This window comes from Maylandia zebra, linkage group LG7 (genome assembly GCF_041146795.1).
Source record: "Maylandia zebra isolate NMK-2024a linkage group LG7, Mzebra_GT3a, whole genome shotgun sequence".
NCBI lineage: Eukaryota > Metazoa > Chordata > Actinopteri > Cichliformes > Cichlidae > Maylandia > Maylandia zebra.
Genome location: NC_135173.1, coordinates 50,471,182 through 50,498,097, shown reverse-complemented (window position 1 = coordinate 50,498,097; position 26,916 = coordinate 50,471,182). Strand labels below are relative to the sequence as shown.

The 26,916-nt window shown below is 41.4% G+C and overlaps 2 protein-coding genes across 8 annotated transcripts in view; one reads left to right on the top strand and one right to left on the bottom strand.

Annotated features, from left to right (window-relative positions):
- Positions 1–1,207: 1,207 nt before the first annotated feature.
- On the bottom strand, positions 1,208–2,652 carry esm1 (endothelial cell-specific molecule 1). Its single transcript, XM_004549674.4, has 3 exons — positions 2,186–2,652; positions 1,755–1,898; positions 1,208–1,569 (listed from the first exon to the last, which is right to left on the bottom strand). The coding sequence occupies exons 1-3, from the start codon at positions 2,490–2,492 to the stop codon at positions 1,475–1,477; spliced, it is 546 nt and encodes a 181-aa protein (XP_004549731.1). The 5' UTR covers positions 2,493–2,652; the 3' UTR covers positions 1,208–1,474.
- A 1,131-nt stretch (positions 2,653–3,783) lies between these two features.
- The window catches only part of LOC101482798 (putative E3 ubiquitin-protein ligase HERC1), a 43,849-nt gene continuing 20,716 nt past the window's right edge, over positions 3,784–26,916 (top strand). For 5 of the 7 annotated variants that reach the window (XM_004549670.5, XM_004549671.5, XM_004549665.5 and 2 more), the window contains exons 1-38: positions 3,784–3,864; positions 6,542–7,559; positions 8,547–8,642; positions 8,738–8,920; positions 9,299–9,511; positions 9,987–10,085; positions 10,226–10,322; positions 10,426–10,569; positions 10,709–10,836; positions 11,161–11,305; positions 11,410–11,581; positions 11,761–11,895; positions 11,990–12,155; positions 12,949–13,074; positions 13,491–13,712; positions 16,954–17,106; positions 17,278–17,410; positions 17,649–17,852; positions 17,961–18,179; positions 19,273–19,446; positions 19,627–19,744; positions 19,881–19,998; positions 20,213–20,411; positions 20,521–20,821; positions 20,914–20,962; positions 21,052–21,097; positions 21,573–21,826; positions 21,953–22,147; positions 22,286–22,406; positions 22,496–22,736; positions 22,861–23,018; positions 23,124–23,276; positions 23,376–23,473; positions 23,627–23,722; positions 25,407–25,574; positions 25,687–25,926; positions 26,016–26,099; positions 26,360–26,585. In XM_004549670.5, coding sequence (XP_004549727.1) covers positions 6,573–7,559; positions 8,547–8,642; positions 8,738–8,920; positions 9,299–9,511; positions 9,987–10,085; positions 10,226–10,322; positions 10,426–10,569; positions 10,709–10,836; positions 11,161–11,305; positions 11,410–11,581; positions 11,761–11,895; positions 11,990–12,155; positions 12,949–13,074; positions 13,491–13,712; positions 16,954–17,106; positions 17,278–17,410; positions 17,649–17,852; positions 17,961–18,179; positions 19,273–19,446; positions 19,627–19,744; positions 19,881–19,998; positions 20,213–20,411; positions 20,521–20,821; positions 20,914–20,962; positions 21,052–21,097; positions 21,573–21,826; positions 21,953–22,147; positions 22,286–22,406; positions 22,496–22,736; positions 22,861–23,018; positions 23,124–23,276; positions 23,376–23,473; positions 23,627–23,722; positions 25,407–25,574; positions 25,687–25,926; positions 26,016–26,099; positions 26,360–26,585 — 6,661 coding nt within the window. In that variant the 5' untranslated portion in view covers positions 3,784–3,864; positions 6,542–6,572. Of the gene's footprint in view, positions 3,865–6,024; positions 6,080–6,541; positions 7,560–8,546; positions 8,643–8,737; positions 8,921–9,298; positions 9,512–9,986; positions 10,086–10,225; positions 10,323–10,425; positions 10,570–10,708; positions 10,837–11,160; positions 11,306–11,409; positions 11,582–11,760; positions 11,896–11,989; positions 12,156–12,948; positions 13,075–13,490; positions 13,713–16,953; positions 17,107–17,277; positions 17,411–17,648; positions 17,853–17,960; positions 18,180–19,272; positions 19,447–19,626; positions 19,745–19,880; positions 19,999–20,212; positions 20,412–20,520; positions 20,822–20,913; positions 20,963–21,051; positions 21,098–21,572; positions 21,827–21,952; positions 22,148–22,285; positions 22,407–22,495; positions 22,737–22,860; positions 23,019–23,123; positions 23,277–23,375; positions 23,474–23,626; positions 23,723–25,406; positions 25,575–25,686; positions 25,927–26,015; positions 26,100–26,359; positions 26,586–26,916 lie in introns of those variants that run through there. The other 2 variants (XM_004549668.5, XM_076886599.1) reach the window with 2 other exon arrangements.

Sequence of the window (26,916 nt, the reverse complement as noted above, 5' to 3'; positions counted from 1 at the left end):
TTCTTATTGACGCTCGCTGAATTAAAATTTGTGTCTATCTTCTCTGGTGTTTAAAGAAACCGATGGGTGAAGTGGAGAAGAAAATCCAGTAAATAAACAATATTATAATGTTTGCTTTTCTTGTTTTTGTTACAAAACTAAAAGTCTGTGTCCTTCATTACATAGACTGAGAAACCTTCCTTCTTTGAATCCTCTCTCTTTCCTCCTCCAGTTTTTCTTTTGCGTTTTTGGATTAAAACGTTTTTCACTGATTGAGAGTTGTGTTCTGCATGGGAAAAAAGCATATTTTCCCATTTTTGAGAGCTAAGAAACTAGGGCACCCAAAAAATGTGAAGTCAAAGATGTCTGTAAAAAGTCTCAGCAATAAAATCCATTTTTGCTCCTGTGTTTGGATACATCATGTCACATCATCATGGGAAACCACACTGGCAGGAATTACTTCTGCTCAAAATATGCACTTCTCATCAGACTTCTTGATAGTTTTGCAAGACCCCTTTCCCTCCCTTAAATAAATGCCAAGGTTTCTATATGCGTGACACTTTGGTCCAAATTTACAACCATATCTGGACAGTAAATTTTCTACACACAAACATACTCTGGGAATAAGGAGAATGCTCATCTGAGATTAAAAAAAATGATGTCTTGGTTTGTGGAGTTTTTTTTTTCTGGTGGAACCCAGCCTACTGCAAAAAGAGAAAAACCCAGAGGTATATGAAGAAATGGCAGAGCTCCCTGCTGCAGTAATGTGGCGATAAAGCACACAGCCAAGCAAAGCCTGGAGAGGCTCCTGGCTTACAGTGATTAATCTGCTGTGTCCAAACAACTCTGTCGCCTTGCACAATGTACTTACAGTTAACAACATGAATGGATTCCACTTATTTATGGGCTTATTTGTCCTTTATATTTAATTAGTTTAATCTACAACTGCACAATATGTTAATTACCATGCAATAATTAATGCTTTTACAACATACCCACTCAGTGTTTCATGTCTGGCTCGATTTAACAACCAAGGCAAAATATGTATTGCTAAATTAGGCAATTAAATGATAACCTTAAGTGACAACTTTGGTTTAATTGCAAATGCATTCTCTACCACACCCAGTGTTGTATATGATAATGCCCATTTTGGATCATTGTACAGGTCAACTTTGACAAACAAAGGCACTCTAAGTGACACTGAAGCTAATGGGAAGAGACTGCAGGGTCATTTTCATTAATTTATTGAGGAACAAAGAAAGATCTGGAAAGAATAACATAGTCTGCATATTTCATTAGAAAAGATAATGGTGTCAAACAAAAACCAAGCAAACCAACTAAAAACTCCAAAAGCTGTAACAAAGTGTTTTTTCTTTCTTTCTTTCTTTTTTTTTTTAATTTGTTATCTGGCGTATTCTAATAAAATATATCTTTCAGTTAATTTATAAGTTAATGCTACATTTACACTGAATAGATTCAGTCTTGTCAGCACTTGTCAGCGAGGGTTGAGCCGCTTTGGAGCAGTGGATCTGTTTGTGTTCTGATCTGTGTTCTGCACAGCGTTCACTTCTCCCGAGCCCACCTCAGTCCCTGAGAATACAAGTAAAGGAGACCATTAGCCTTTCAGTTCATGCAAATGATACATCATATTCAGAATTTTAATTTAGTCCACTTGGCAAGACATTCAGCTTCTACTAGCCCATAGAGAAGTTATTACTAATTACACAAAGGCTTCAAACCTTCAACTTTAAATGAAAATAATATTTCTCCTTTACCTGCTTGTGGTTCATTCTTAAGCTTGCGGGCGATTTTGGCAAAGAAGGTGAGGGTGAGACAAGCTCCGGTTTCTCTGTCACATATGCCTCCCTTGCAGTTGCAGGTCTTACGGCACTCAACCCCATAGGTTCCATAGAGACAGTCTGTAAAGAAAGAAAACATTTATTATTTAGTGGATATTGCTACATCATAAACTGCAAGTCTCAGATTATACAAGGTATGATCATCAAGTTAAATATTCAGCAAGGATGTCCGCATCTGCACATGCTCACAGATGTGTGCCGTTATTTGGGAGAATTTCTAAAACCTTGGGTAAAGGCTGTAATAACATAAATGGATACTGGGTTTGGTGCAGTAACATCAGTGTTACCAAACTGCAGCGTGCACAAACAGCTCCCAGATTTTGTAAGGTTATTTAATGAGAAAATACCTTTGCAAATTCCATATTCGTCTCCATAGTCGTCTTCATCCTTGTAGAACTCGCAGAATAATCCCGGTCCGCACTTCACTCCGTGCATCCCCGACACTGTGCGGTAGCAGTGCTCCCCTCTGCCGGCGGCACAGACCTGGCAACAGCCGCAGTCATCCAGGACCGTCCGAGAGCACCGCTGCGTCCCGCCACACCGCTCCGCCGTGCATCTGTCGGGGCAGTTCACCGCGTACTTCACACTGGCGCTCCATGCCTCAGCATCATGCACCACGAGTGAACACGACACTGTGATAAGCAGAAAAAACATCACTGCACGGGAAGAAGCGGAATGAGCAGAAAGCTTGGAAGGGGTGATGCTGTCTTTTGGATGAGTGTCCTGGTGAGACTAGAGAAGCTGAGCACCCCTGCGAGACTTAAGCGGAGTGACCTGTGGTTCATCAGGTTGCATGGTTATCTGCAATGAACAACTTTGTTTTGCACATGGCTTGCTCTCGTCAATTTCCTCATTCCGGTGTTGTTGTCCCCCCCTTTTTTGTCAGTCAGTTTTGTCAGTCCCTTTTTTTAGAAATCCGGCTTGGCAGTGGGATTAACTCTGGACCGCCATCCAGGAATTGAAATTCGTGTGAACTGATGTCACAAGTTTAGTTTGGTTTGTTTTTGTCTGAGTGGGAACCCCCAGAGGTCCGATTGCATTAGGTTTGTCGCCACTGATTCAACTTTAGTTTTGTGCTAGTTACTGGGCCTGTAGCTGTGTGAGAGCTCTCATTCGTTAACATGTTACACAATTGGAGATACGTCTTTTTAGCCCCCACAACACACGCAAATTAGTTCCTTGAATTCAGATTGCAATGAATTTTATGTGCACCTGAAATCACAGAGGAAATGCTTTCAAAAATAAATTCATATAAATTTACTATAATGTTTAGCTCCTTGTTAAATTTACTGCATTAATATTGTTGAGTTTTATAGTAAGAAAAGGGGAAATTGAAACGATTCTGATGACAAATCTTTGCTCCCTTGTTATTTTTTTAAGTTAAAAAGAGCTCCTTACGTTTCTATTTTCGTTTAACCTAAAAAGTAAGGCTGGAAAAATACTATTATTGGACATCAAGAGTAGCAATCATTACAAGATACTAGACATAAGCGACTCAGGAGAACAGAAATGAAACGTGAGAAGGAATTAACCTGGTTCCTAGCCCCAGGGTCTATACAGATCCTACATTTCCCATAATGCAACAAAGTTTCAGAGGATCATTCGTCTGTGTTTCTTGTTAATTTTCATTTTGCCTAATTAATACTATTAAGTGCATATTTCCCGTCAGTATTGTATCTTTATAAAACTTCTATAATTTATAATAAGATTTTTTTAAGAGCGGTTTAATGGGGTATAATCATTTTTTCTACAACTGTGGTTTAGGGAATTCAATGTGGCTACAGTTTATTCACTTTGACTTTTTCTCTGGCCATGCAGATTTTTTTATTTTATTTTTTTTAACAAAAACTCAAAGGTGTTAGTGACGTTAACGAGCTTCGCTCCGAGACACACGGTGGCGGTAACGCGTCGACCAAACACCGACTGCCATCGGGGATTAAAAGTCGTCCGAAGAAGAAGAGGGGGAGCGAGGAGAAGGGTGATGATGATATTTGCGTCCAAGGGAGACCTCACTGGGACACAGCAGGTAACGCAAAACATTCACTGGCGGTGTTTTTACTGTCAATGTGTCTTATATGTCTTTTCATTTTAAAATTACCTTTACGACGTTAGCGACCCATGCGGGGGTTTATTTTACCGGGAGCTGACAGGCACCAAGTGGAGGGGCTTGGTCGGGTTTTGACAGCCATGGAGCAGACTAGCAACTGCACTGCAGCCAGCGTTAGCTCAGCTGTCACCGCAGACGCAGAATAATGTTACCGGTGTTTGTGAATGACACGGCGGAATCTGCGCTTCACGTTTGTCGGTGTTTTTATTGGTGCAGGTCGGTAGCTACTATGTAACAATAAACCAGAGAGCCACGTAGCAGTAACGGTACTAAATGTTGATATAAGCTTTAAAGTGAGAAGCCAGGACTGTGTCATGCTGTTAATTTAAATACTAAATGTCCTACCGGGTTGTCATAAGCGTGGGTGCCCAAGTCATTTATGCTAGAATTATTATTATTAAATTGTATTCTTCATCATCATCATCATCATTATTATTATTATATTATTATTATTATTATTATTATTATTGTTGTTGTTGTTGTTGTTGTTAATAAATTTAATGTATTTTTAACCGGTAGCTTGTATTATGGTGAACAAATTCTCTTTGTTATCCAGTCCTGGTTTTGGTTAACTGTCATTCAAGTATTCATTATGCTTTTAGTGATGGGGTTGTCCTGGCAACAGCAGCCCAAACGTCCCTTAATTGGGTCGGCAACTTCCTCCAGCTCATTCTCGAAAACTTCCAAACCCCATCGTGCCGAAAGGGCGTCCTAGTGTCAGCTCACCTCATCCAGCAGTCAGTATGAAGGAGGTTGCGTTTAAAGTCTTGATTATTTTCTTGTGGATTTATGCTCAGCTACCGTGCACAAAAATGTAGTCTTAAAGTAAAAATTAAAGAATAAAATAATAATAATAATAATTAAGAAAAATGTACAGATTACATTAAAAAAGATTTTTATGTCGGGAAAGTTGTATTGTTTTATGTGAAAAGCATTTGTTTGTTCCATAGAAAACACATTTAGTGAAATTGAAATTGTCAGATTTTTATCATCCTGGTCCAAAGATTTTGGTTTTTTTTGGAAAATATCACTGCCATGCATGGGAGTTACTGATATACTGCTGCCCCCCCCCCCCCCCCCCCCCCCCATTGCTTGATCCCACCTATGGCAGTGGCAATTTTATTTGTATAGCACATTTCTATATACTTAAATTCATTGCATTTAATGCAGAAAAAATAAAAAAAAACAAAACCAACAAACTATGTAGGTTTATTGAGCCTTTGTTTTCATTTTAACCAGTTGGGACCTAGTATCTGTTCTAAACAATCAGGAATGGAAGAAGTGTTTTGTGTGTATACTCTAGATACTCTAGATAATGTAGATTGACATTTGCTGGCTGAAGTCTGAAATGAGCTGCTTGAAATGAGAACAGAGAACTAAATTCACAACGTGTCCTGAATGTTGATATCCTTAAATACCAGACGGTCTGCAGTGTGTGATGGTTACGTCTTACACTGCTGGCAGTTTCTTGTTGTCGTCTGACCATGGAGCTCACTACTATATCAATGCCTGCTGTTATTTTTGGCCAAAGTGGAAACTATATAGCCCCATGGGCCTCAGGGACAGCAAGAGAAATGAGAGTCTGTGACAGGACTATGGATAAATTTGTGGGCTCACATGTTGAGCAACCGTTAGTTTGGTACAGTTAGAACCTGTAGGGTCATCCGATAATCAACATAATGGTAATCAAGATGGCTAATATCACTGTTTTGTTCACCATTAACTAGAAGTATTAGTTCATGTATGTTTAAAATGATTAAAAAATAATACAGTAAATGTACGAGTGGGTATCAGGTCTACTGGTTAACCTGCTTTAGAATATTTAAGATGAGTGTGCATAAGCAGTGTTTCAGGGGAATGTCATGCCTACTAGTGCTATGAATATGACCTTCGTATTGTGACCGTTACAAGGACTGTTGTGGCTTAGCTTCTGTTATGAATGTAATGACTTTCAAGGGGGTGGATGCAGTTAACCAGCTGGTGTCTGATTATCTGCAAAATATTATGAGTAAAATCATTATTTTCCCCACTAGCTGGAAAGCTGCTTGGCTGGAGATGCATCATTTCCAGGCGACAGAAACAGACACGCTCTTATTTTGGTTGGAAAGCCAACAAAAATGCAGCAGATCACTAGGTGAGGATGTGGGGTTAGGGAACCAACTTTAAATGAATGAATTATGAATTTAAATTTGACATGTGCTATTTTGTATTGCATCCCTTTGTGCTTTGTGGCGTAATAACTTGTAAGACAAACACACCCTCCTCATTAGTGTGGGTGTGCTAGTTAGCTGCCATCATAGGGTGCGCTGACCTATTTCAGTGATACCCACCGGGCCTATGGCAATATCCTGGATGTAGTGTATGTTGGACAAGTGCCGACGCTAAGGAGAAACCCGACACCTTCACACTGAATGCACTTGGCAGGAAAACGCATCAGAACACTGGCTTTCTGCAGCAAATGTTGCCTGTAAATTTGTGATGAAGAGAGATGTGCAATTCTTTGTGTTAATCTGTACTGGAGTGGATATGTGTGAATTTTCTATATTAGACTTTCTTTAAGCCTCATCCTCTCTTTTGATATGTTTTTTTTTTTTAGGTATACATCAGAGTATAGATAATGCTCAGACATGGTGCCTTGTCAGACCCATGTGTTGCTGAAGTGGCAGGAGCACTTCAATAGCTCCTGGGCGGCAGAGGACAGCCTGCAGACAGCCAGGAGGCATGGTGCTGCCGCGCTCTACGATAAGCTCCTTCACAACAAGGAAGTGGTGACCCTCGCCCAACCTGTTCAAGAACTCGCAGGCCCACGCCTTCCGGACTTCGAATGTGAGTCCAGTGCATCTGCGGAGAAGGAAGAGTACCTGTCCTCCCTGCTTCGTAGCCAGCGATGGCTGGCTCACCGCGTGCTGACGCAAACCTCCTACACCGTGGATCTCCACCACAGGCTGGTAGTTCTACAGAGGATCTACTATGCACTTCACAGCAAATACCATGACAAATTCCGTGTGCAGCTGCCCTCCCACTCCAAAGACAGCGGAACTGAATGTGGGCAAATTGAGCCGGCCTCAGAGCCTTTCCTACCAGGGGGAGCATCCAAAATCAAGTCGGGTACAGATGTTCTAATAGAAATGGGTGTCAGGACTGGCTTGAGTCTGCTCTTCTCGCTACTGCAGCAGAACTGGAGATACGCAGCTTCTATTCATCCAGAGTCTGTGCTTTGCAACGATGTGCTCAACACAGCGTCCTCTGTCCTGACTTCGCTGCCACCACTCTCTCTGGCTAATGAGAATAAGATCCCGTCAGTGGGTCTGGACTGTCTGGCACAGGTGGCTGACTTCCTGAAGAAGACATCGGTCAGCAGCGGGAACGGTGGCGCAGACCCGATTGGTCGGAGGCTGGCGCTGGAGCTGCTGCTCGGCCTGGCCATGCAGAGAGGCTCCCTGAAGTTTCTGCTAGAGTGGGTGGAGGTAGCCTTGGCTGCTTCCATGTCCTCTTCCACCCCTACACTGTCTTCCTCTTCCTCCTCCTCCTCCTCCTCACTGAGCTCCCAGCAGTCAGCCGGTGTGGGCTTTGATGTCATCCATCAAACTCTTCTCCAAATGAGGCAATATTCGGTATGCGACTTGTTTTCATATCAGTCTTTGGAGTAATCGTACTTTTTTAATGTTACACTCGGTCACTGATGGTATTTCTTTAATTGCCTAAGATAGATTTGTCCTGCAATCATGTGATATATTGGACATATTAGTTTACAGAAGTTTAAGTACAATCAGTTCACATGCTGTGGCTCTGTTCCACTTTCAGAGTGATTTGAATTAGAGCCACGGTTGCTTCATGCGTTTATTTTTGGTAACTTTCACAGCCTTTCATGAACATACTGATAAAAGCCCCATTGTCTCTAAAGTAGGAAAATGGCTTTTCACGTTCATGCTTCTGTAGGCTGTCCTTTTCAGAAATGAAGTGTGTCATTGAAGCTTGTAGATGGGTTAATGTGCAGATAAGGATTAGGATTGAGTCAGCCTTGCTGTCCTCTATAGATATGCACATTGAGTCATCCTTTAGCAGGTTAATCAGCTTTGTAATATTTCTGTACAAATGGCAACCAGAGATGGCCGTTGCCAATGACTTCATTATATTGCACATTATTTATCACGTAGAGGTGGTCAAATTCAGTCTAAGTATTGGAGTCATAGCTGGTGCAGCTAGGCTGAATTACATTTAATTGGCCTTATCTAACAAAGTGGCTGGTGAGTGTAAAAGATGAAGATTGCTCATTTGTTTCTAGTGAGACAAATACAAGTTGAATACAGCCTGCTGCTTTCTCCACTCACTAGTGTGCCTACAAAGAGCTATGTTGTTGCCTGCTTGTCTTCTGTCTCTGTTTGATCATGCTGTGGCATGTCGCTGTTCTTAAGGAGAGAAATGTTTTTCCTTCTGATACATCAGGTTTTGAAATATTTGGTACCGAAAACAACAGACTGCAAATACAAGTTCATTTTGTTATAAATCCAAATCTGCATGCAACATTTACATACACTGAATGTCAGGTCAAAGTGAAAACGTACTATGCTGAAGGATCAACAACAACTATTTATTTCTAGGGTTTTCGTGGCGATCCCGTCAATACTCAGGTGCTTAAGAAGGATGCAGATGGACATTGTCGACTCTCCCAGGCAGCTCTCTGCTTATTTGAAGAGGTGAGTGAAGTCTTATTGACATGCATATCGACACTATTAAGAATTCATGGCCGTTTACAGTAACTGACCTGAAAGGCTTCTCTCTACGCCGACAGATTTGTAACCTAGCGTCCTACTGCCTGTGCTCGTGTAGCACGGATGCAGCTGCTCCCGGCACTGAGAGCAATACAGTCATGGTGTATGTGTGGGGCAGCAACAGCAGCCATCAGCTGGCAGAGGGGACACTGGAGAAAATCCTGCTGCCAAAACTGACACAGGGCTTCAGTGATGCCCAAATGGTATGACAAGCCACAAGGGTAGGGCTTAAACTAATTCAATGAAATGATTAATGTTCCTATTATTTATTGAAGTTTTTACACTTGATAATCTCTAATTTTGTGGTGGTATTAATAGATTTTCCACATGCCTCACACTTGAGGTGGGTTTTGTCTTTTTAAAAAATGGTTACAGATGTTAAAAATCCCAACTGTGCTAACAAAACAAAAATTCCAAATAAAACAGGTGAAAATGCGGTCTTTGATTTGAGTGCTGTATTGAATGTGTTGTTGTGAGTTTATAAAATTGAAAGCACACCAGAACTACATTAATAAATCATTAGAATTATCTTAGCGTGCCAGTTTACATTTCCTATGCTGTCCACTTTAATCTTCTGTTAGATTGAAGCAGGCCAGTACTGCACCTTCTCTGTGTCTGCGGATGGCTCAGTGAAAGCATGTGGGAAGGGCAGCTATGGCCGTCTGGGCTTGGGGGACTCCAACAACCAGTCTATGCCCAAGAAGCTTGTACTTGAACCACACAGGAACATTAAGAAAGTGTCCTCCTCCAAGGGCTCCGATGGTCACACTTTGGCCATCACTGTCGAGGGAGAGGTAAGAAGTTAGAATGACTATTAGTAAATATTTTAAAGGTTTGCATGCGGGATTTGTGACACTACAACTGCCATATAATATGTATACACTCACTGGAGATTTTATTAGGTACATCTTTCTGGTACCAGGTTGGACTTTTGTCTAGAAACTTGCTTTTAACTCTTCATGGCACAGATTCAGCAAGGTGTTGGAAATATTTATCAGAAATATTGTCCATATTACCACCATAGCATCACACATGCATTAATGAGCAGTTGAACAGGTATACCTGATAACATTGTGAAAAAGTGATGGAGCTTTCCCGCTTTTCAAAGGCCAGTTTGGTAATATTTTAAACTTCACACATTTCACACCCACTCAAACATCCGCATGTGTGGGTGATGATTTATACTTGTTGTAATTCACTGTCTTCCACTACCACTGCATTTTAATTAAACCGATTAATAAGGTGTAAATTGTCAAATATTTCTTTCAGGTCTTCAGCTGGGGTGATGGAGAATATGGGAAACTGGGCCATGGCAACAGTGCTACACAAAAGTATCCCAAAATCATACAAGGACCGCTGCTGGGCAAAGTAAGCAGGAAATGGCAGCTTGTAGGGAAAAAAAATGTTGGTAAAATGTTATAAGCCAATTGATTTTAGCATAATTATAAATAAATAGTGGTGTTTTTTGTTGTTGTTGTTGTTTTTATTTTATTTTATTTTTTACACAGGTTGTTGTTTGTGTGTCTGCTGGCTACAGACACAGTGCTGCTGTGACTAATGATGGAGAGCTTTATACATGGGGCGAAGGGGACTTTGGCAGACTTGGTACACAGCTTATTTTTCAAATTGCTTGATCTTGTCTCAGCCACTTCAAAGTGATGTCATTCCTCTGGTAGCATAGCAACAACCTCTGATGTCCTGTGTCCAGGTCAAAGTGACAGCCAAAGTCGGAACATGCCCACACTAGTGAAGGATATCAGTGGTGTCGGGCAGGTGGCCTGTGGCAGCTCCCACACCATCGCTGTGGCTCAGGATGGGCGTACTGTGTGGTCCTTTGGAGGAGGGGATAACGGTGAGTGGATGGTATACTGTTCGATTTTAACACAGTTAGTGTAATTTAAGTACTTTCAAAGCAAGATTTCATGTGTGTGACAGTGCCACAGCAGTATATGTTGTGCCCTATCATGCTCAGATATGACTCATCCTTGCAGGTAAACTGGGTCACGGAGACACCAATCGTGTGTATCGGCCCAAGGTCGTAGAATCCCTGCATGGATTCATCATCAGGAAAGTGTGTGCTGGTAGCCAGTCATCTCTGGCCCTAACCTCTGCAGGACAGGTGAGATGAAGTGTTTTTGGTTAGATTTTAATTAATTAAACCACCTATTGTGTGTGAAGTCTTTGAAAAAACACATGATCTAAAACTAATTTGTAGACAAAAAAGAAAAAAACTATTTGGTGAAGGCTTTTATTTTAAAGGGATACACCAAAGTCTTATTAACAAATGTTGCTTTCATTCTCTATTAGCACTTCTTTAGTATAAAGTTGTAGTTCTGACCATTAATTCATTAGTGTTTACCACATAATTACTACAGACAAATATTCTGTAGATGAATCCGTCAGTAATTCATAGATTTAAAAACAAAACATTTTCTTTCTTTAGGTGTTTGCGTGGGGCTGTGGCTCATGTTTAGGATGCGGGTCCTCTGAAACAACAGCTCTGAGGCCCCGGTTGATAGAAGACCTGAGCATCACCAAGATTATTGATATCTCATGTGGAGACAGCCACTGTTTGGCCCTGTCCCACGGTAAGACATCGTCAGCAGCTCACATTCCCTTAACAGATGATTATTACACTTACAATAAAAGAAATGTGCTCCAGCTGCAATGTACCTGGTTTTCTTTTCATCAGAGAACGAAGTGTATGCATGGGGAAATAACACCATGGGCCAGTGTGGGCAGGGTCACACTTCTACACCTATTTCCAAACCCAAGAAAGTGCTTGGTTTAGAGGGCATTTCGATACAGCAAATTACAGCTGGCACTTCTCACAGTCTGGCTTGGACCGCAGTTCCAACTGACAGGTAATCCCTTAGCTAATCATTAAACCAAAGTACAGTGTACCTCTGTTGCTCTGTGCTGTCCACCCGTATGATTTTAATACAGTTTGAAGCAGAATGTAAAGAAATTGGTGGAGAACCAACACTTTTAAACAGAACCGTGTTTCATATTAGTTATTAAATATTTGTGCTTCTGCTTTCAGGCAGCTTGTGGCGTGGCACAGGCCCTTCTGTGTGGACTTGGAGGAGAGTACGTTCACTTATTTACGCAACTTCCTGGAAAGCTATTGTGATGGAATTAGTAACGACACCCCACCAGCTCCCTTCGTTTGTAAAAGGTGTGATATTTACATTCAGTTGGCAAAAACATACTCATCTACCTCAAGGAAATTTCATTCAAACTAAAATTATATGAATTTCTCTGTGCCTCAGGGACCACCATCATTTTATTTTGCTGTGCATGAAGCTGCTGTCCATCCACTTGTCCCTGGCCCACGCTGGAGGCACTGGTGCTATGGTTCTGGGTGCTCAGGGCAGGCCCCTGAGAAACCTACTCTTCAGGCTAATAGACACTGACATGCCAGACTCCATACAACAAGTAAGCGGACTATTTTTTGAAGTATTCCTACAGTGACAGCAGGTTTAATACAGCAGTAGGGTTGTGCTGGTGCTGGCTTATAAACCAAAACATTATGGAGCTCACCAAGAACCCTATTAATCTGAGATTTTCAAGCTTCCTGGTTGAATTTAACCACAAGTCCGTTTCATGAAATATTTTGGCATGGATATTTATTCCGTGCCAGGAGCAGGGGCTGCACTCCAAGACCAGGCTTATATTCTTACCAGTTCCTTTTTCAAGTAATTCAGTTCTTATATATATTTTACTTTATTTTTGTTAACCTGCATTAAAAAAAGAAACACACCGGTACATATTTCCATTCAGTCAAGTACTTTTACTAAACAATTCATTTCAGTTTTATTTCTCTAGCACCAAATCACAGCAACAGTCCATTCATAGTGCTTTATATTGTAAGGTAAAGACCTAAAACATAGAGAGAAAACTCTGTTACCATTATTTTTTTTCTAACTCTTCAAGGGGTATTAAGGACCTTATTATATATTTTGTCTTGTTCTGTGTGTCTGTGTTATATGTGTTATTGCAGGTTTGCAGATGATTGTATATGGCTGTTAAATTGACATCAGTGGTTAGGGCACTATATAAATTCCAGTATACATGTATATAAACTTCATTGGAGAAAAAGTTTTACAAGCTTCCATTCTGTGTAATCAGACATGTGGCCAACCTGTTTATTTATTGAAAGAAGCACTAACTGTTGATCTCATGTATTTTGATGATGATGATGATTGTTACCCTTCCTATCAATCCTCAGGCAGTTTTGAACACGCTGTCTATTGGTGCGGCCCTGCTGTTGCCTCCACTTCGGGAGAGAACGGAGCTGCTCCTCTCACTCCTTCCTCAGGGCCCTCAGAGTTTGAATGTTCTTTCCAAAGGACAGGTATGAAGGTTCTGTTTTAGCAGCGCTGCAGTGACAGGATGTGTATTTTCCACATTTGTGTCTTAGCTCATTAGAAATAGTCTGCTTTGAATTTTTAACCACTGTTTATTTTGTGTATTTAAACTGTTTTAAATAAGAATTCATCCATCACTGCTAGTTTTTCCTGGTTTTAGTAATGACAGTGAACTGGATAGCTAACAAATGGATGGATATTTGGAGCCAGATAACAGTGTCTGCTAAATTGATGTGCTTAGTTGGAGTGTTGCTTGGCAATGTGTTGAAGACTGCTGGAACGCTGTGAAAACAAGTGATAGTGAAATTGTTAAGACTTCTCTGCAGCAATGTTTCTGATAAATTCACATTTAAATTATGAAGAGCTAGACCATCTGTTCTTCTTCACTCTGTGTCTTTTAAAGCGTCTTCAGTTAGACATGGTCCTCAGCAGCCTTCAGGACCAGAGCCACGTAGCCTCTCTTCTAGGTTACAGCAATTTTGGAGAAGTGACAGCCCTGGGGCCTCCAGTGACTCCTTTGTCAGTCCGACAACCCTCTTCATCCAGCTCTGTTGACGCCTGTGACCCTCTGCACTTAGCAGAGGTGCTGCTGAGAACCCTGCTGCTTAGCATAGGATTTTACACGGTAGGAAATAGAGGCATTTGTGTGTGTGTGACTTGTCTGTGAGTTAAATGGGGAAAGATTTCACTTTAGGTTGAATTAGTGCTTTCAGGGTTAATTTAGAACTTTTCTTTCCCATGTCAAATTTTGTTTTCCTAAATTTTGTATTTATGTTTTTTAACTCGGTTACGGATGTTTGTACTGAACTGTTGAGGTAAAGGGAGCATAGCTGAAAGCTTTGAATTTACTAGGCCACCTATATCCCAACCCTCACCTATGGTCATGAAATCTGGGTAAAGATCAAAAGAGTAGGATCACAAATACAAGCGTTTGAAATGAGTGCCCTCTGTAAGGTGGCTGGGCTCAGCCATAGAGAGGAAGGTACTGTAAGAAGCATCCACAGAGATCTTGGAGTACTGCCCCTGCTCCCGTATGTCAAAAGGACACAGATGGTTTAAGAATCTTAGGTTTAGGATTAGTCCTGGGTGCCTCCCTTTGGAGGTGTTCCAGGCACACTCAATCAGGAAGAGACCCCTGGGTAGACCCAGATTATGGATGGATGTTTTAATAAATAAAGACTTTAATCAATAGTGTGTCAGTGGGGTTTGATAAGTAGTTTTGTTTAAAGTTTTAGCAGGTTTTCTGAATATTGTGCACATTTTTACTGTTCAGTCAGACTGTTCCATCCATCCATTTTCTTCCGCTTTTCCGGGGCTGGGTTTAGGGGGCAGCAGCCCAAGCAGAGAAGCCCAGACCTCCCTCTCCCCAGCCACCTCCTCCAGCTTATCCGGGGGAACACCAAGACGTTCCCAGGCCAGCCGACAGATATAATCTCTCCAGCGTGTCCTGGATCTGCCCCGGGGCCTCCTCCTGGTGGGACATGCCCGGAAAACCTCGCCCAGGAGGCGCCCAGGGGCATCCTTGTCAGATGCCCGAACCACCTCAACTGGCTCCTTTCGATGTGGAGGAGCAGCGGCTCTACTCTAAGCCCCTTCCGAATGGCCAAACTTCTCACCCTATCTGTAAAAGAGACGCCAGCCACCCTTCTGAGGAACCCCATTTTCTGGCGCTTGTATTCGTGATCTCGTTCTTTAGGTCACTACCCACAGCTCGTGACCATAGGTGAGGGTAGGGGTGTAGATCGACCGGTAGATTGAGAGCTTCGCTTTTATACTCAGCTCTCTCTTCACCAATCCGTCTGTCGATCTCCTGCTCCCATCACTTGTGAACAAGACCCCGAGGTACTTAAACTCCTCCACTTGGGGCAGGGTCTCATCCCTGACTCGGAGTGGGCACTCCACCCTTTTCCGGCTGAGGACCATCGCCTCAGATTTGGAGGTGCTGATTCTCATTCCCACCGCTTCACACTAGGGCTGCCACAAACGATTATTTTGATAGCCGACTAGTCACTGATTATTTTTGCAATTAGTCGACTAATCAGATCATCATCCATTGGACTTACAGCATACAGCTTATTGCACCAGCAGCATCTGCTCTTATATAACTATCATTAGCTTACAGCTTTAAGTGTTTAAGGTATGTGGTAACTAAAAATAAAGACAAGATGATAGTTTATTAAATTTTAATGAAATTTGCAGATTGTTTCGGTGAAGTTTAATAAACTCCTTGCTATCTAAAATATAACAGGACACCGGAGTATATTGTGAGCATCTCACACTTCTGATAATCAGCTGTCTGCTTGACGTTTATTCAGCTGTGTAAAAACTATAACTTTGATCTCAGCCAAACCAATTTACTCAGGAACAAATAAAATACAAAAAAAAAGCCAAATAATATCATTTTTAAGTTATCTAAGTGACTTATATATGTTTAACCTGAGTAGCGAAAGACGGCGGTGGGTTTGAAAACGATTTGCGGGGAGTCCGGTGTTCTCACGGCGCTAGTGACCTAGCCCCCGGCTAACTATCGAGCTAGTGGGTAACAGACGTCTCCGAAATCATCTGAGCGATTTTGAAAATATGTGGTGTCTTGATAAACTGAGCAGATATTTGAGGTTTACACAGCTACATTCTCACCTGAAAATATGTCAAACGTTTATTTTGTGACCCAGAAAGAATAATAAGAGTAATATTAAAACGAAGTAGCTGCCGTTGGAAACTGAGCAGGGCTGCGCTATGAATTCTGGGACACAGCTTCTTCTTCTTCGGGGTTTAACGGCAGCTGGCATCCTTGTACATGCAGTGCTGCCATCTTCTGTTTCAGTCCGTTATTACACTCTTAAATCCTACTACTTATTCCTGCGTCTTTTGGGATCTAACAAAGCTTCAAACGACGCGCCGACTATTAAATTAGTCGTTGACGATTTTAATAGTCGACGTAATCGTGACTAGTCGACTTCACACCTAGAAATTCTGTCCATAAAAATTATGAACAGAATCGGTGACAAAGGGCAGCCCTGGCGGAGCCCATCACCCACCAGGAACAAGTCCGACTTATTGCCGGCTATGCAGACCAAACTCTTGCAACGGTTGTATAAGGACTGAATGGCCCGTAGCAATGGGCCAGTCACCTCATACTCCCATACTCTGATCTCCACGCACCATTGCAGAGACATGTCAACCCAGATAGCCCTACAACATCCAGAGCCTTCAGGAACTCGGGGCGGACCGCTTGGCCTGTCGGTACCTATCAGCTGCCTCCGGAGTCCCACAGGCTAACCAAGCCCGGTAGGACTCTTTCTTCAGCTTGGTGGCTCCCCTCACCTCTGGTGTCCACAATTTGGTTCGGGGATTACCACCACGACAGGCACAAACTACCTTGCGGCCGCAGCTCAGTGCAGCGGCTTCGGCAATGGAGGTGCTGAACATGGTCCATTCGGACTCAATGTCCCCAGTCTCTCTTGGAATGCTATTGAAGCTCTGCCAGAGGTGTGCGTTGAAGATCTCACGGGGGCAACTCCAGACTGAGACAGAGTCCAGCCCCTCTCCAGGAGACTGGTTCCAGAGCCCAGGCCATGCGTTGAGGTGAGCCCGACTATATCTAGCCGGTACCTCTCAACCTCGCACACTAGCTCAGGCTCCTTCCCCACCAGAGAGGTGACATTCCATGTCCCAATTGCCAGTCTTTGTAGCCAGGAATCGGTCCGCCAGGACCTCCGCTCCTGGCCGCCGCCTGACTCATATATATATTTTTCTATGTTTACATTTCATTTCAAATCATCTATTTTTGTATTTAGCTATCTCACACACTGATCCTTTGTTCCCGTTCTTCCTAATGCTTTCTGTTGGTCTTTATCTTCATACAGGAGCAGCAATTTGGGGAACTGGAAAAAAACAGCGACAAGCAGCTTGTTGGCGATAGTCAGGGACAAATGGATCCTCCTTCTCACTTTCACCAGCTGCTTTCTGGACTTCACAAACACCTGCTTGCTCATTGCTACATCAGTTCCAGCCCCGAGGTAAACAAGGAACTCTGCCAAATGTGAAGGAAAATGAGTGGTACCTCATCAGAAATGAGCACTTCAATAGAAAGCGAATGACACATTTCTAAATGTTTCAGGGTACAATGTGCTGGCATACCAAACCTTAGTATTGCAGTTGCATTTAAGTTTGCATTTTTGGCTCTGTAGGATGACAGCAGTGTAGCACTGCTTCGTGAGCATCTTTACCTGCTGCTTCCCTGCGCTACTGAGACCCTCAGGAGATCAACCAAATTGTTAAAGGAGATTGCCCCAGACAAACAAATCATCAAAAAGCTGCAAGGTAAGAAAAATGGCTTTAGTGTTTGGCAAGTGTGCGCTATTTTCACCTAGCTACACCACTTAAAAAGGGATTTTCTGCTGCTCTTTTATTTACAAAAAACACAAAATCACTTCCCTTCTAATCATTTATATATCTGAAAAGTAATTTTTAATCTCTACTTGGCTGCTATATTTATTGTTTATATTTATCATCACTTCAGTTAGTTTAATCCCTTTACTCCTCTCACCTCTTGTCCCAGTGGTGTTATACAATTCAGTGTCTGGCAGCCTGCTGTGCCAAGTAATGTACTCCTTGCTCCTGCTGCCCCTGGGCACAGTTCAACCTTTGCTGAGCCATCTACTGGGCTTGCTGGAGCAGCTCAATGACTTCAACAGGTTGCTGCCAGAGACTGTCTTGCTGGAGGAACAAGAACTAGGAGTGAAAGATCAGAAAACCTGCTCAGGTAAGCTCAATGCCCCTTAGATTTATGCTGGACATTTATTTCTTTAGCATTGTTTGCTGCATTGTTACACTAGACCAATCTAACAATCTCAAGTGATATTTCTTATAGATAAAAGTGAAGAAAACACAAGCATTGGGCCGCAGGAGGAGGAGGAGTGCAGATGGGCCTGGCTGTTGGACCTGGAAAGGTCTGTAGCGCTGGCAGTTGGCCGCTGCCTCGGTGGTATGCTGCAAGGCTCGCCGCTGTCCCTCCAGGAGAAAGTGTCAGAGGTCTGGCTATCAAATGTCCTCTTCAGGAATGGCCTGGAGATGGACTTTGAACAGCTGGGTAGGAAAACATGCTGCTGGCTCTTCAGGTTTTCACATGTGCAAATGCTTCGTAAATCCTTAATGCAAGATTTATTTTGCACCATATTACCATGATCGGTTTGGTAATAATAAAAGCCTTCATTTAGCTGTGCCAAATGGCATTAGTTATTTTTAATAGCTCCAGGCCAAGAGGATATTACAGTCACGGCAATTGTTTTAGTTTTAGGCTACGTTCACACTGCAGGTCTTAATGCTCAATTCCGATTTTTTGATCAAATCCAATTTTTTTGTCTGCTCGTTCACACTACAATTAAAATGCGACAGCAGAACGCGCTCTAGTGTGAACGCTCAAAGCAGCCCGCATGCGCAAAAGAAGACGTCACACACAACGCGCTCTGTTTAGACCCAGAGCAAACAATATTGTTTGACTGACGGCCCTTAATATAAAGACTTCGGATTTTACGTTTCCCAATTTTTGCTTTAAGTTATTTTGTTATTTACATAATAATGTAAATAACCTAATAATGATCCTTATTGCTGTTTTAGAGGAGCGGTGCTTCAAAGGATAGCTGTAGATTTCTGTCAGAATCTGCAGATTATACAGTACAAATAAAATGTTTACGTTGTCTTCCCAACAGTTTCACTAACATCTACACTGGATGGCCAGGAAGCGTTCGTGATGTCTTCTCGGGCGCTGATAATTGGCGTCTGTCTTGTGTCGGTGACGTAAAAGACGGATTTAATGCGACATGACCGTTCAAACAGCAGTCGCTTTCTAAAACATTGGATATGTATCGGATTCAGTACCACATACGAAAGTGACCCAGATCGGATTTGAAAATATCGGATTTGTGCCGTTCAAACTGTCATACCATGATCGGATATGGGTCGCATAGGGTCAAAAAAATCGGATTTGATGCGCTTCCGCCTGCAGTGTGAACGTAGCCTTATTCACGATAAAAATATATACATTTAAGATACTGTGCCACACAGAAGCCTGACCTTTTTAAATGAAAGGTATCATTATCGTTATTCTTAAAGAACAAAGAAAATAGTCTGAGTTAATCCTGAGCAGTTTTCATTAACATTCTACATGTTGCTTTAATCTGTAGACTCAAGCATGACATGGCTGACCGAGGTAGTGCTGCTGGGCAGTACTGATGCCAGACTCACTGAGCTGAGCTTGACTGAAGAAACCCGGACTTTACTGGAACTGGCACTGGGCTCATCCAGAGGACTTGCAGGTGGCATATGGCAGAAGATGGAGGATTATGCTCACGGCAAAGGTACTTGTGCTTGTTTATGTGTATAATTTTGAAAGTGTATATTGTTAATAATACAGCTTATATTGAACTAACTTCCTATTTTGAGAATCTTGTTTTTAAGATGTATTTAAATTTTGGTTAAATGTGGAAAGTTTTTCTTTGTGTCTTTTTAAAATTGATCTGTATTGATTGCTTTGATAGCAGAATGGGAGAATGGAGGCTCTTCAGGTGATTGTTTGCTGCAAATTGTGTGCCGCTGCTGTCTGGCTGCTCTCCTGAAACACACGGGCCTGCAGAGTGAGGCCTGTTGGCAGGACAGGTCAGTTTAATGAAGCAGTCAAAGATCTATTGGACAACACTGAAGGGGTTTCTAGTATGTCAAACTTTTTCTTCCTGCCTCAGTGTATATTATTGTATAACCTGTTCCACTGTGTTTATCTACTCTGCTGAGACAGCCATGAGCCCTGTGAGATGCTGTTGTATATCTATGAAACAGTTTATAAAATCAGAAGTGCTCTGATGACCCTCAAAAGCAGTTCAAGGATGACACAAGTAGAAGCATCTACTAAACAGGTACCATTACAGTATAATTAAATATATGTAATCCTGATTTCATTTAACAAATTTGTAAACACTTTATCTAAAATGTATGTTTTTGTAAATACTGCTGCATGATTGTGATTAGCTTCATTTCTGTCCATTAATTGATTTTTAACTTATAGTAATCTGATCATTTTTATCAGGTAAAATTACAGATATGTATTTAAAGCATTTACTTAAACTACAGATCTCTCAGTCTCCTCAAAGTCCTGATGTGGAAAGGCAAGAGCCATGTACCTCAGTGGAGCAGGTGGGGAAGGATAATGAGCAGCAATCAGTAGGACACTGTAGCCGGGAGGTGCAGGTGCCCCCGTCACCCGCAGCAAACCACAACCAGGAAGAGGTTGCAGACGATGACAGATTTGGCAGTCGCGTTTACCTGTCAGGTTAGAAATGCAAACTGTATTTGTTCTTATTCTAATAAACAGCACAGCCACACACACAGAAAGAAATATGACACATCTTATTTTCACACATCTTTCGATGTCCCTGCAGAAGTCCTAGAATCATTCATGGCCACTCGGGAAGCCATGCAAGTGCAGCAGAATGTGACAGTCTACGAGTCATTCGGCACTTCCACCCTTCAGAGCAGCGTGGAGAGCCCAGTCAGCCCTGAGGGAGAGCCTGATTCCAAGCAGCAGTGGGAGAAGAATGGGGAATCTGAGGAAAGCTTGTCTTTCCCTGCTGTCTGCCATCTGGTGGTGTCCCGATGCCTCTTCCTTCTGCTGGGGGTCAGGCCTGCTTGGGTGGAACCCAGTGAAAGGGAGAACGTTCAGGCTGTGAACACTGGAGGGAGGTAAAGACTGTGGTATGCTGTGTGTGTTTGTTTTAGTGTATTTGTGTTCTGTGTTAGCAGTTTTTGCACTAACTGTCCACAACATCTTTCAGGAAATTGTCGGCAGAATCCCTTACAGTCACTGTCAGTGGAAGAAAACAGGTCAATATTGTACTATCAAAATCTTCTAACAGAATTTGGCTTCACAGCTCTTCATCAGTATTAATGTACTGCTCTTATGTCTCATTTAGTCTGATCAGTCCAAAAACACCTCTGGATCTGCAAGGAATAAAATGGGTAGGTGGAAAGTTCAGATCATCTACTGATTATGTTATAACCTACATTTTCAGGCAGTTCTTTTGTACGCTGTCGTTAAGAGATTGTATAGACACTGATTGTTCTACTAAAAACACAAACCCAGACAGCTCAAGTCTGGGTTTGTCAGGTAAATTATTGTCAGGTAACCCTTGGGAAACAAGACCCAAGTGCTCTTTTGCACAAAATGGGACTTGGAGATTTGTATTTTATCATTTTCTTTAAAAATAACATAAGAATTTGTAGCAGGCAGAATAAATAAAGACTGATCACATTAGGCAAAACATTTTGATCAATATGACAGCCTGACTGTTTTAACTGTTCTGCATAATCTAATAATATTGAATAATTTAATAGCTTGTTGCCTGTCAAGTCAAGATAATATCCAGAAAAAGATGTTAAGAGAATGAATGAGATGTTTTATAGTCCTTCATACAAGAGCCTCTCTTTGCTCTAGGTTTACCTCTGTGTTCTTTGGGGATAATGAAAGATGCTTGGGATCGCCTGCGACAGTGCATCAGCCCATCCAGCACCATGTCCCACTACAGCAACAACACTTTGCCTATTCTTAACCAGATGTTTCATTTTGTCTATGGAAGCCTGCCCCATTTATCGCCCTCCTCAACGGTGTTTTCCCCTGGTCAGAGTTGTAGTCAGGCAGATCCAAAGTCTATTACTTTTGCCATTATGCAGCAGCAACAGCGGGCTGAGGTAATTCAAATCTTTCTTTTATATGACAAATTATTAATTGATGCTGTTTGTTGTGGGCCCGAAATGGTGTTCTGTAAGGAACTTGAAAGTGTCTTATGATCTACAAACTCTGTCTGTTTTGATCAGATGCGGCTGGAGGCCTTGTGTCAGATGTCAGCCTTTCTGTCTAAGATGGAAGAAAAGAGCTGTGAATCCACAGCATCCAACCTGTTTCCTGCTTTGCTGCAGTCTGTGCAGCTGCAGTTCCTGTCTGGATGCTTTGCCTTAGGAACACAAATCATTGGCTCCCACTCTGCTAATTATGAGACTCAGCACTACATGGTACATCTTATAGCTATATGGAAAGACGTTTAGAAGTAATGAATATGCTTTCTAATCTGGATGGAGAAGAGAAAGACACTGAAAATTGTAACCATGCTTCATTTGGCTGTCTTTTTCCCCCCTCTTTTCTCAATGCAGTGTGGCACACATTCAGCTTCTTTGGATACACAGAGAGACTTACAGTCTGCAGCCCACACCTTCTACCAGCAGGTGGTGCGTGTTCTTAAACAGAGAGTCCTGTTTGAAAGAAAACATCCAGGTAGGTTTTTTCTTACACAGTGTTGCAGTGTTTAGGTTTTAATATATATTTGATATTTATATTTAACATATTGTCTCTGTCACACTCAGGTTCTTGCCAGCACCTTCTTCTTGCCACAATGTTTGCACTGAATTTCCGTTACCAGCCTGTGGATCTGGTGCTAGTCATCAAATGTGGCATCCTGGAAATTCTTTCCACGCTGACCAACAACAGCTGTGTGCTGATCAACCAGGGCTGGTTTGCAGCTACAGCGTCTGGATCTATGTTATTGGGTGGAGCCGTGAGGCTCGCTTGTGCCCGCCTGCTTCAGATATTGACTGTAGCTGCAAGGTGAGAATGAAGAGGTTATAAAAACATAAATAAATAAATAAACAAAGTATATATAAATTACTAATTATTTTCTTTTCTTTACCCTTGTCTAAAATTTTCATAAAAATTTAACCTGTGCTTATAGCTCGTGTGAGGATTTGCTGCCTATCGATGTATCCCAGGCCCTTATGGAGGTGATGTGTGAGCAGCTCCAGAACATCTTGTACAATTTCCACCAGCAACAGATAGCAGAGATGGGAACAGCCGAGAAAACCGATGTGGAGTCCTACACAAATCTAGTCGGTGGGGCAAATTTAGAAATAATAAAGGGTGGATATGGCATTTGTAAAACCATTAAATCAAGTCACCCCTCTGAGCATGTTCTTCCTTCTCTTTATGTTGTTTTAGGAGCAGAAAACAGCAAAGTAGTTGAATCCCAGCTTGCAGATTTCTTGGTGTTTCTGAGGCGTGTACTGTCATTAAGAGTAATGAAAAGACTTTCTACATTTATAAGATGGATCGATCCACTCATGGCCATTATTTCACACAAGTGCTCTTTAGGTAAGGCATATTTAAAAAAACAAACAAAAAAATCTGTGTTAATACTGTTAAGACTGCACTTTGCTTTTAAAATTAATATCACAAAACTCTACTCTTCAGGATCTCCACGCTTCCAGAACCTCCGCACTAAGCTTCTGACCTTCCACGTTTTAGAACGACTGTTACCTGCTTGTTCTGAGCCCGTTCACATTGAACAGGTATGATGTAAACATGTAAATATAGTAAATGCAACAATTGAACAAAATAGGTCAAGAATACTTGAGTGTTCTGAACAGTATCAAGTTGGCATGACATGTTAAAGGTGATGAATGCAGGATTACCCACTTGTATTTTTCCCTGTTTTCTTGTAGATTGTTAAACAACTCTTTCAGCTCTTGTCTGTTTATATGTGGGAGGAGCCTCTAAGTCAGAGCAACCATGAAGAAATGCCTGAAAAAGACAAAGGGGTAAGACATTATGAACACCATGTACTGCATTACATATTAATAAAGCAGCAGCTTCTTATCGGCTCATCTTAAGCATGTGCACTTCTCTGTATGTCTCACTTATGTTTTATTATTTGTGTTTTTACTGTGATCTGAAGTGATAGGAGTCATTTTTTGTTTTTTTTAACTGTCCTTTCCCTGCACTGTAGACTGATAACCTTTTGAGAGAAACGGTTACACAAAATAATACTACACACCCTTAAACTTGTGTGTTTTTATTTGCTCGTGTTTTATACTGTCTTGATTTGCAGAAAAGAAATCATGTCTGTTGCATAAACAATCCTCATCTTTGTATTTAAAACATTAGATCACATTTGAGTATTTTTGCAGTCTATTAAATTTTTCATCCAGCCAAACAAAAGCCACATAAAAATGTCAAAAAGTGCCTTCACTTTTTCTCTGTTGAAAATAGCCAAGGATAGCAGTAATCCAAGAGGAAATGCTGTCTACGGCAAAATGAAATGCTTTCCTGGCAGCAATGAAACTGAAAACAGTGGGGCCACTCGATGGAACAGATGGGCCTGTTCTCTGTGGTAGGCTGAGATGAAAAGTGTCAGAGGATAGAAATGTACAAGTAGGATTAATTATCAAAATTATTACATCAGGATTGTGAAATGAATTTTAATAATTCAAATAAAACTAAACTCTATAATGTTTTATTATTGTATTTATTATTTCATGAAAATGGGATTTTCCTGTCTTTGTTTATTTTCAGTTTAACTTTCAGTCATGTACTTCTAGTTTTTTTTTTTTTTTTTTTTTTCAAAATTCTATTTTATTTTATTTTTTTAGAATTAATGTGAGATTTCTGATTTGTCTTAGTGTGTTGTCCACCACCCTCTGTATGCAGAAACACTTCATCGTTAACATCTTTTCATTGACACACATTATTTTGCAATATTTGCTTAAGATTACTTTTGCAGAGGAGGTTATGTTTTTAGTAGAGTTTGCGCCTGTGCGTGTCACTCTATGAACACAATAGCTCGAAAACTTTGGAATTCATTCTGATAAAGCTGCAGGGGTGTAGAGGGGTCATGTTAACAGTCCATTGAAACTTCACCTCTTGGTAGAAACGTTTTTTAAAAAGCCTTAAAACTTCCATTCTTCCAAGTGTGATGTGTATTGTCAACATACAGAAAGTACTGTTTAAAGATTTAAAATATCATGTCGCATTTGACTTCTGCGCTCTCCTTGTTGAGGTCAGTGGCTTAATCCGAAGGTCAAAGTTATAATAATGCTATGTAACGTTATATATAAACATTAATTTGGACCTCTGACCTCTTCTTCAAGGTCTGTCTTTAAAGTCTGTGGATCTTTAAGACTATCCGTCAGATTTTACTGCCTCTCTTTGTACTGGCAATGTTTAGGAAATGATACTGGAGTATGTGGTTTCCAAATACCACATTGTAGTTTGCACCACAACAAAAAGATTTGACCTCTGATCTTACTTTTACATTTCACATCTGCCTGTATTTCAAGTTGATCCCAAAATGATTTTTTTTTACTCCACAACAAACTTCTATAAGTGCAATTAAGAAGAACAAAGAAAACAACATTAATATATAAATTAAGTGTTTAATACATAACATACATGTTTAATATTTTATCAAATGTTTAATTATGTATCAAATCCATTGTTTCGTAGAATCCTGGCAGCAATGATGAATGTATTCCCATTGGAGATTTTTCCTTTGACCCACACAAACTAATGTGCTGTTCTCTGGAGAGCGGGAACATCCTCTCACATGGTTCTGGAGGGAAAGGCTACGGTTTGGCAACCACTGCCATTAACTCTGGCTGTTTTATATGGAAGGTGAGTACTAGTTTACTCTGTACATGGACCACAATTACACAGTTCAAAGTTTGTTATATTAATTGTAGTTTATAAATTAGAATTTACCACACTATGCCGCTTCTCTCCACAGTTCTACATTACCAAAGAGAATAGAGGCAACGAGGGAACGTGTGTTGGTGTTTCTCGCTGGCCAGTTAGAGATCACAACCACCATACAACTACAGATATGTGGCTGTATCGTGCTTATAGTGGCAACCTTTACCATGGAGGGGAACTGGTGCGCACACTTCCCTCCTTTACACAGGGTGACACCATCACCTGCATCCTGGACATGGAGGCTCATACTGTATCATTTGCTAAGAATGACAAGGTTTGGTCAAATATTTACTGTCAGTATTCCTCAGATTGAGTCCTGTGCTCTTGTTTAATCTTTGTCTGCCTGTTTTCTTTTTCTTTTAGGAGCCAAAGTTGGCATTTGAAAGTGTGGTCGCTAATGAACTATATCCTTGTGTGTTATTCTACAGCAGTAACCCTGGAGAGAAGGTACTCGGTGTACTGCACAGATTTATTAGATTTATTATTTATTTGAATCAGATTTATAATAAGCATGGGCAACGTTAAATATCTGGAAACACAAGCAGCTACGCATACAGGCTTTGCCCTAACATCATATTACTGGATAATTGCTGCACTGGGCTATACATGGAAAAAACTTGTGTTGTTTCACATACTGCACAATATGTTTCAAAAATATTTTGTACTGCAAAACCCCCCAAACACGTGAAATTCTGTACTCGTCACAGGTGGCTCTGAGTGATCTCCAGATGAGAGGCATGCCCAGCAGTCTGCTTCCTGGAGACCCTCTCTGCAGCCCCCGGGCTACTGTGCTACTCGAGTCAACAGTGCATCTGCTGCGTCGGCTCCACCAGTGTGACCAGTGGTCCCCGCACATAAACCAGTATATTCATACCCACCTGGAGCTCATTGGTCCCCTGCTGAGAGAGGATAACTCAGGAAACTTCAGTACAGGTCATTTACCCCCTTAAATAGTGATTCTGCCTCTGTTTTCTTTTAGGTTTTTAATCTTTTATTATGATAGGACAGTGGGGAGAAGACAGCGTGCCCAGCGGTCACATGTTTAACTTGCTCGCTTTTAAACACACCTAACTTAGGTTTTCTTTAAAAAGTTAAGTAACACTTTGCTAGTATAGAAAACTCTATTCATCTGTCTGTATTTATCTGTAAGGAGAAAGACTGATGGGCATTAATTCAGATATTACAGTGGTCCCTTATCGCGGGAGTAACGTTCCAAAAATAATGCGCGATAGGTGAAATCCACGAAGTAGCCAACTTTATTTTT

What these genes read in the sequence shown, in the direction of transcription:
- esm1 (XM_004549674.4), bottom strand. Translation starts at nt 2,492, where the DNA reads ATGTTTTTTCTGCTTATCACAGTGTCGTGTTCACTCGTGGTGCATGAT. An exon ending in CGAATATGGAATTTGCAAAG is followed by an intron (nt 1,899 to 2,185) that starts GTATTTTCTCAT and finishes CTTTCTTTACAG; the next exon opens with ACTGTCTCTATGGAACCTAT. An exon ending in TAAGAATGAACCACAAGCAG is followed by an intron (nt 1,570 to 1,754) that starts GTAAAGGAGAAA and finishes TTGTATTCTCAG; the next exon opens with GGACTGAGGTGGGCTCGGGA.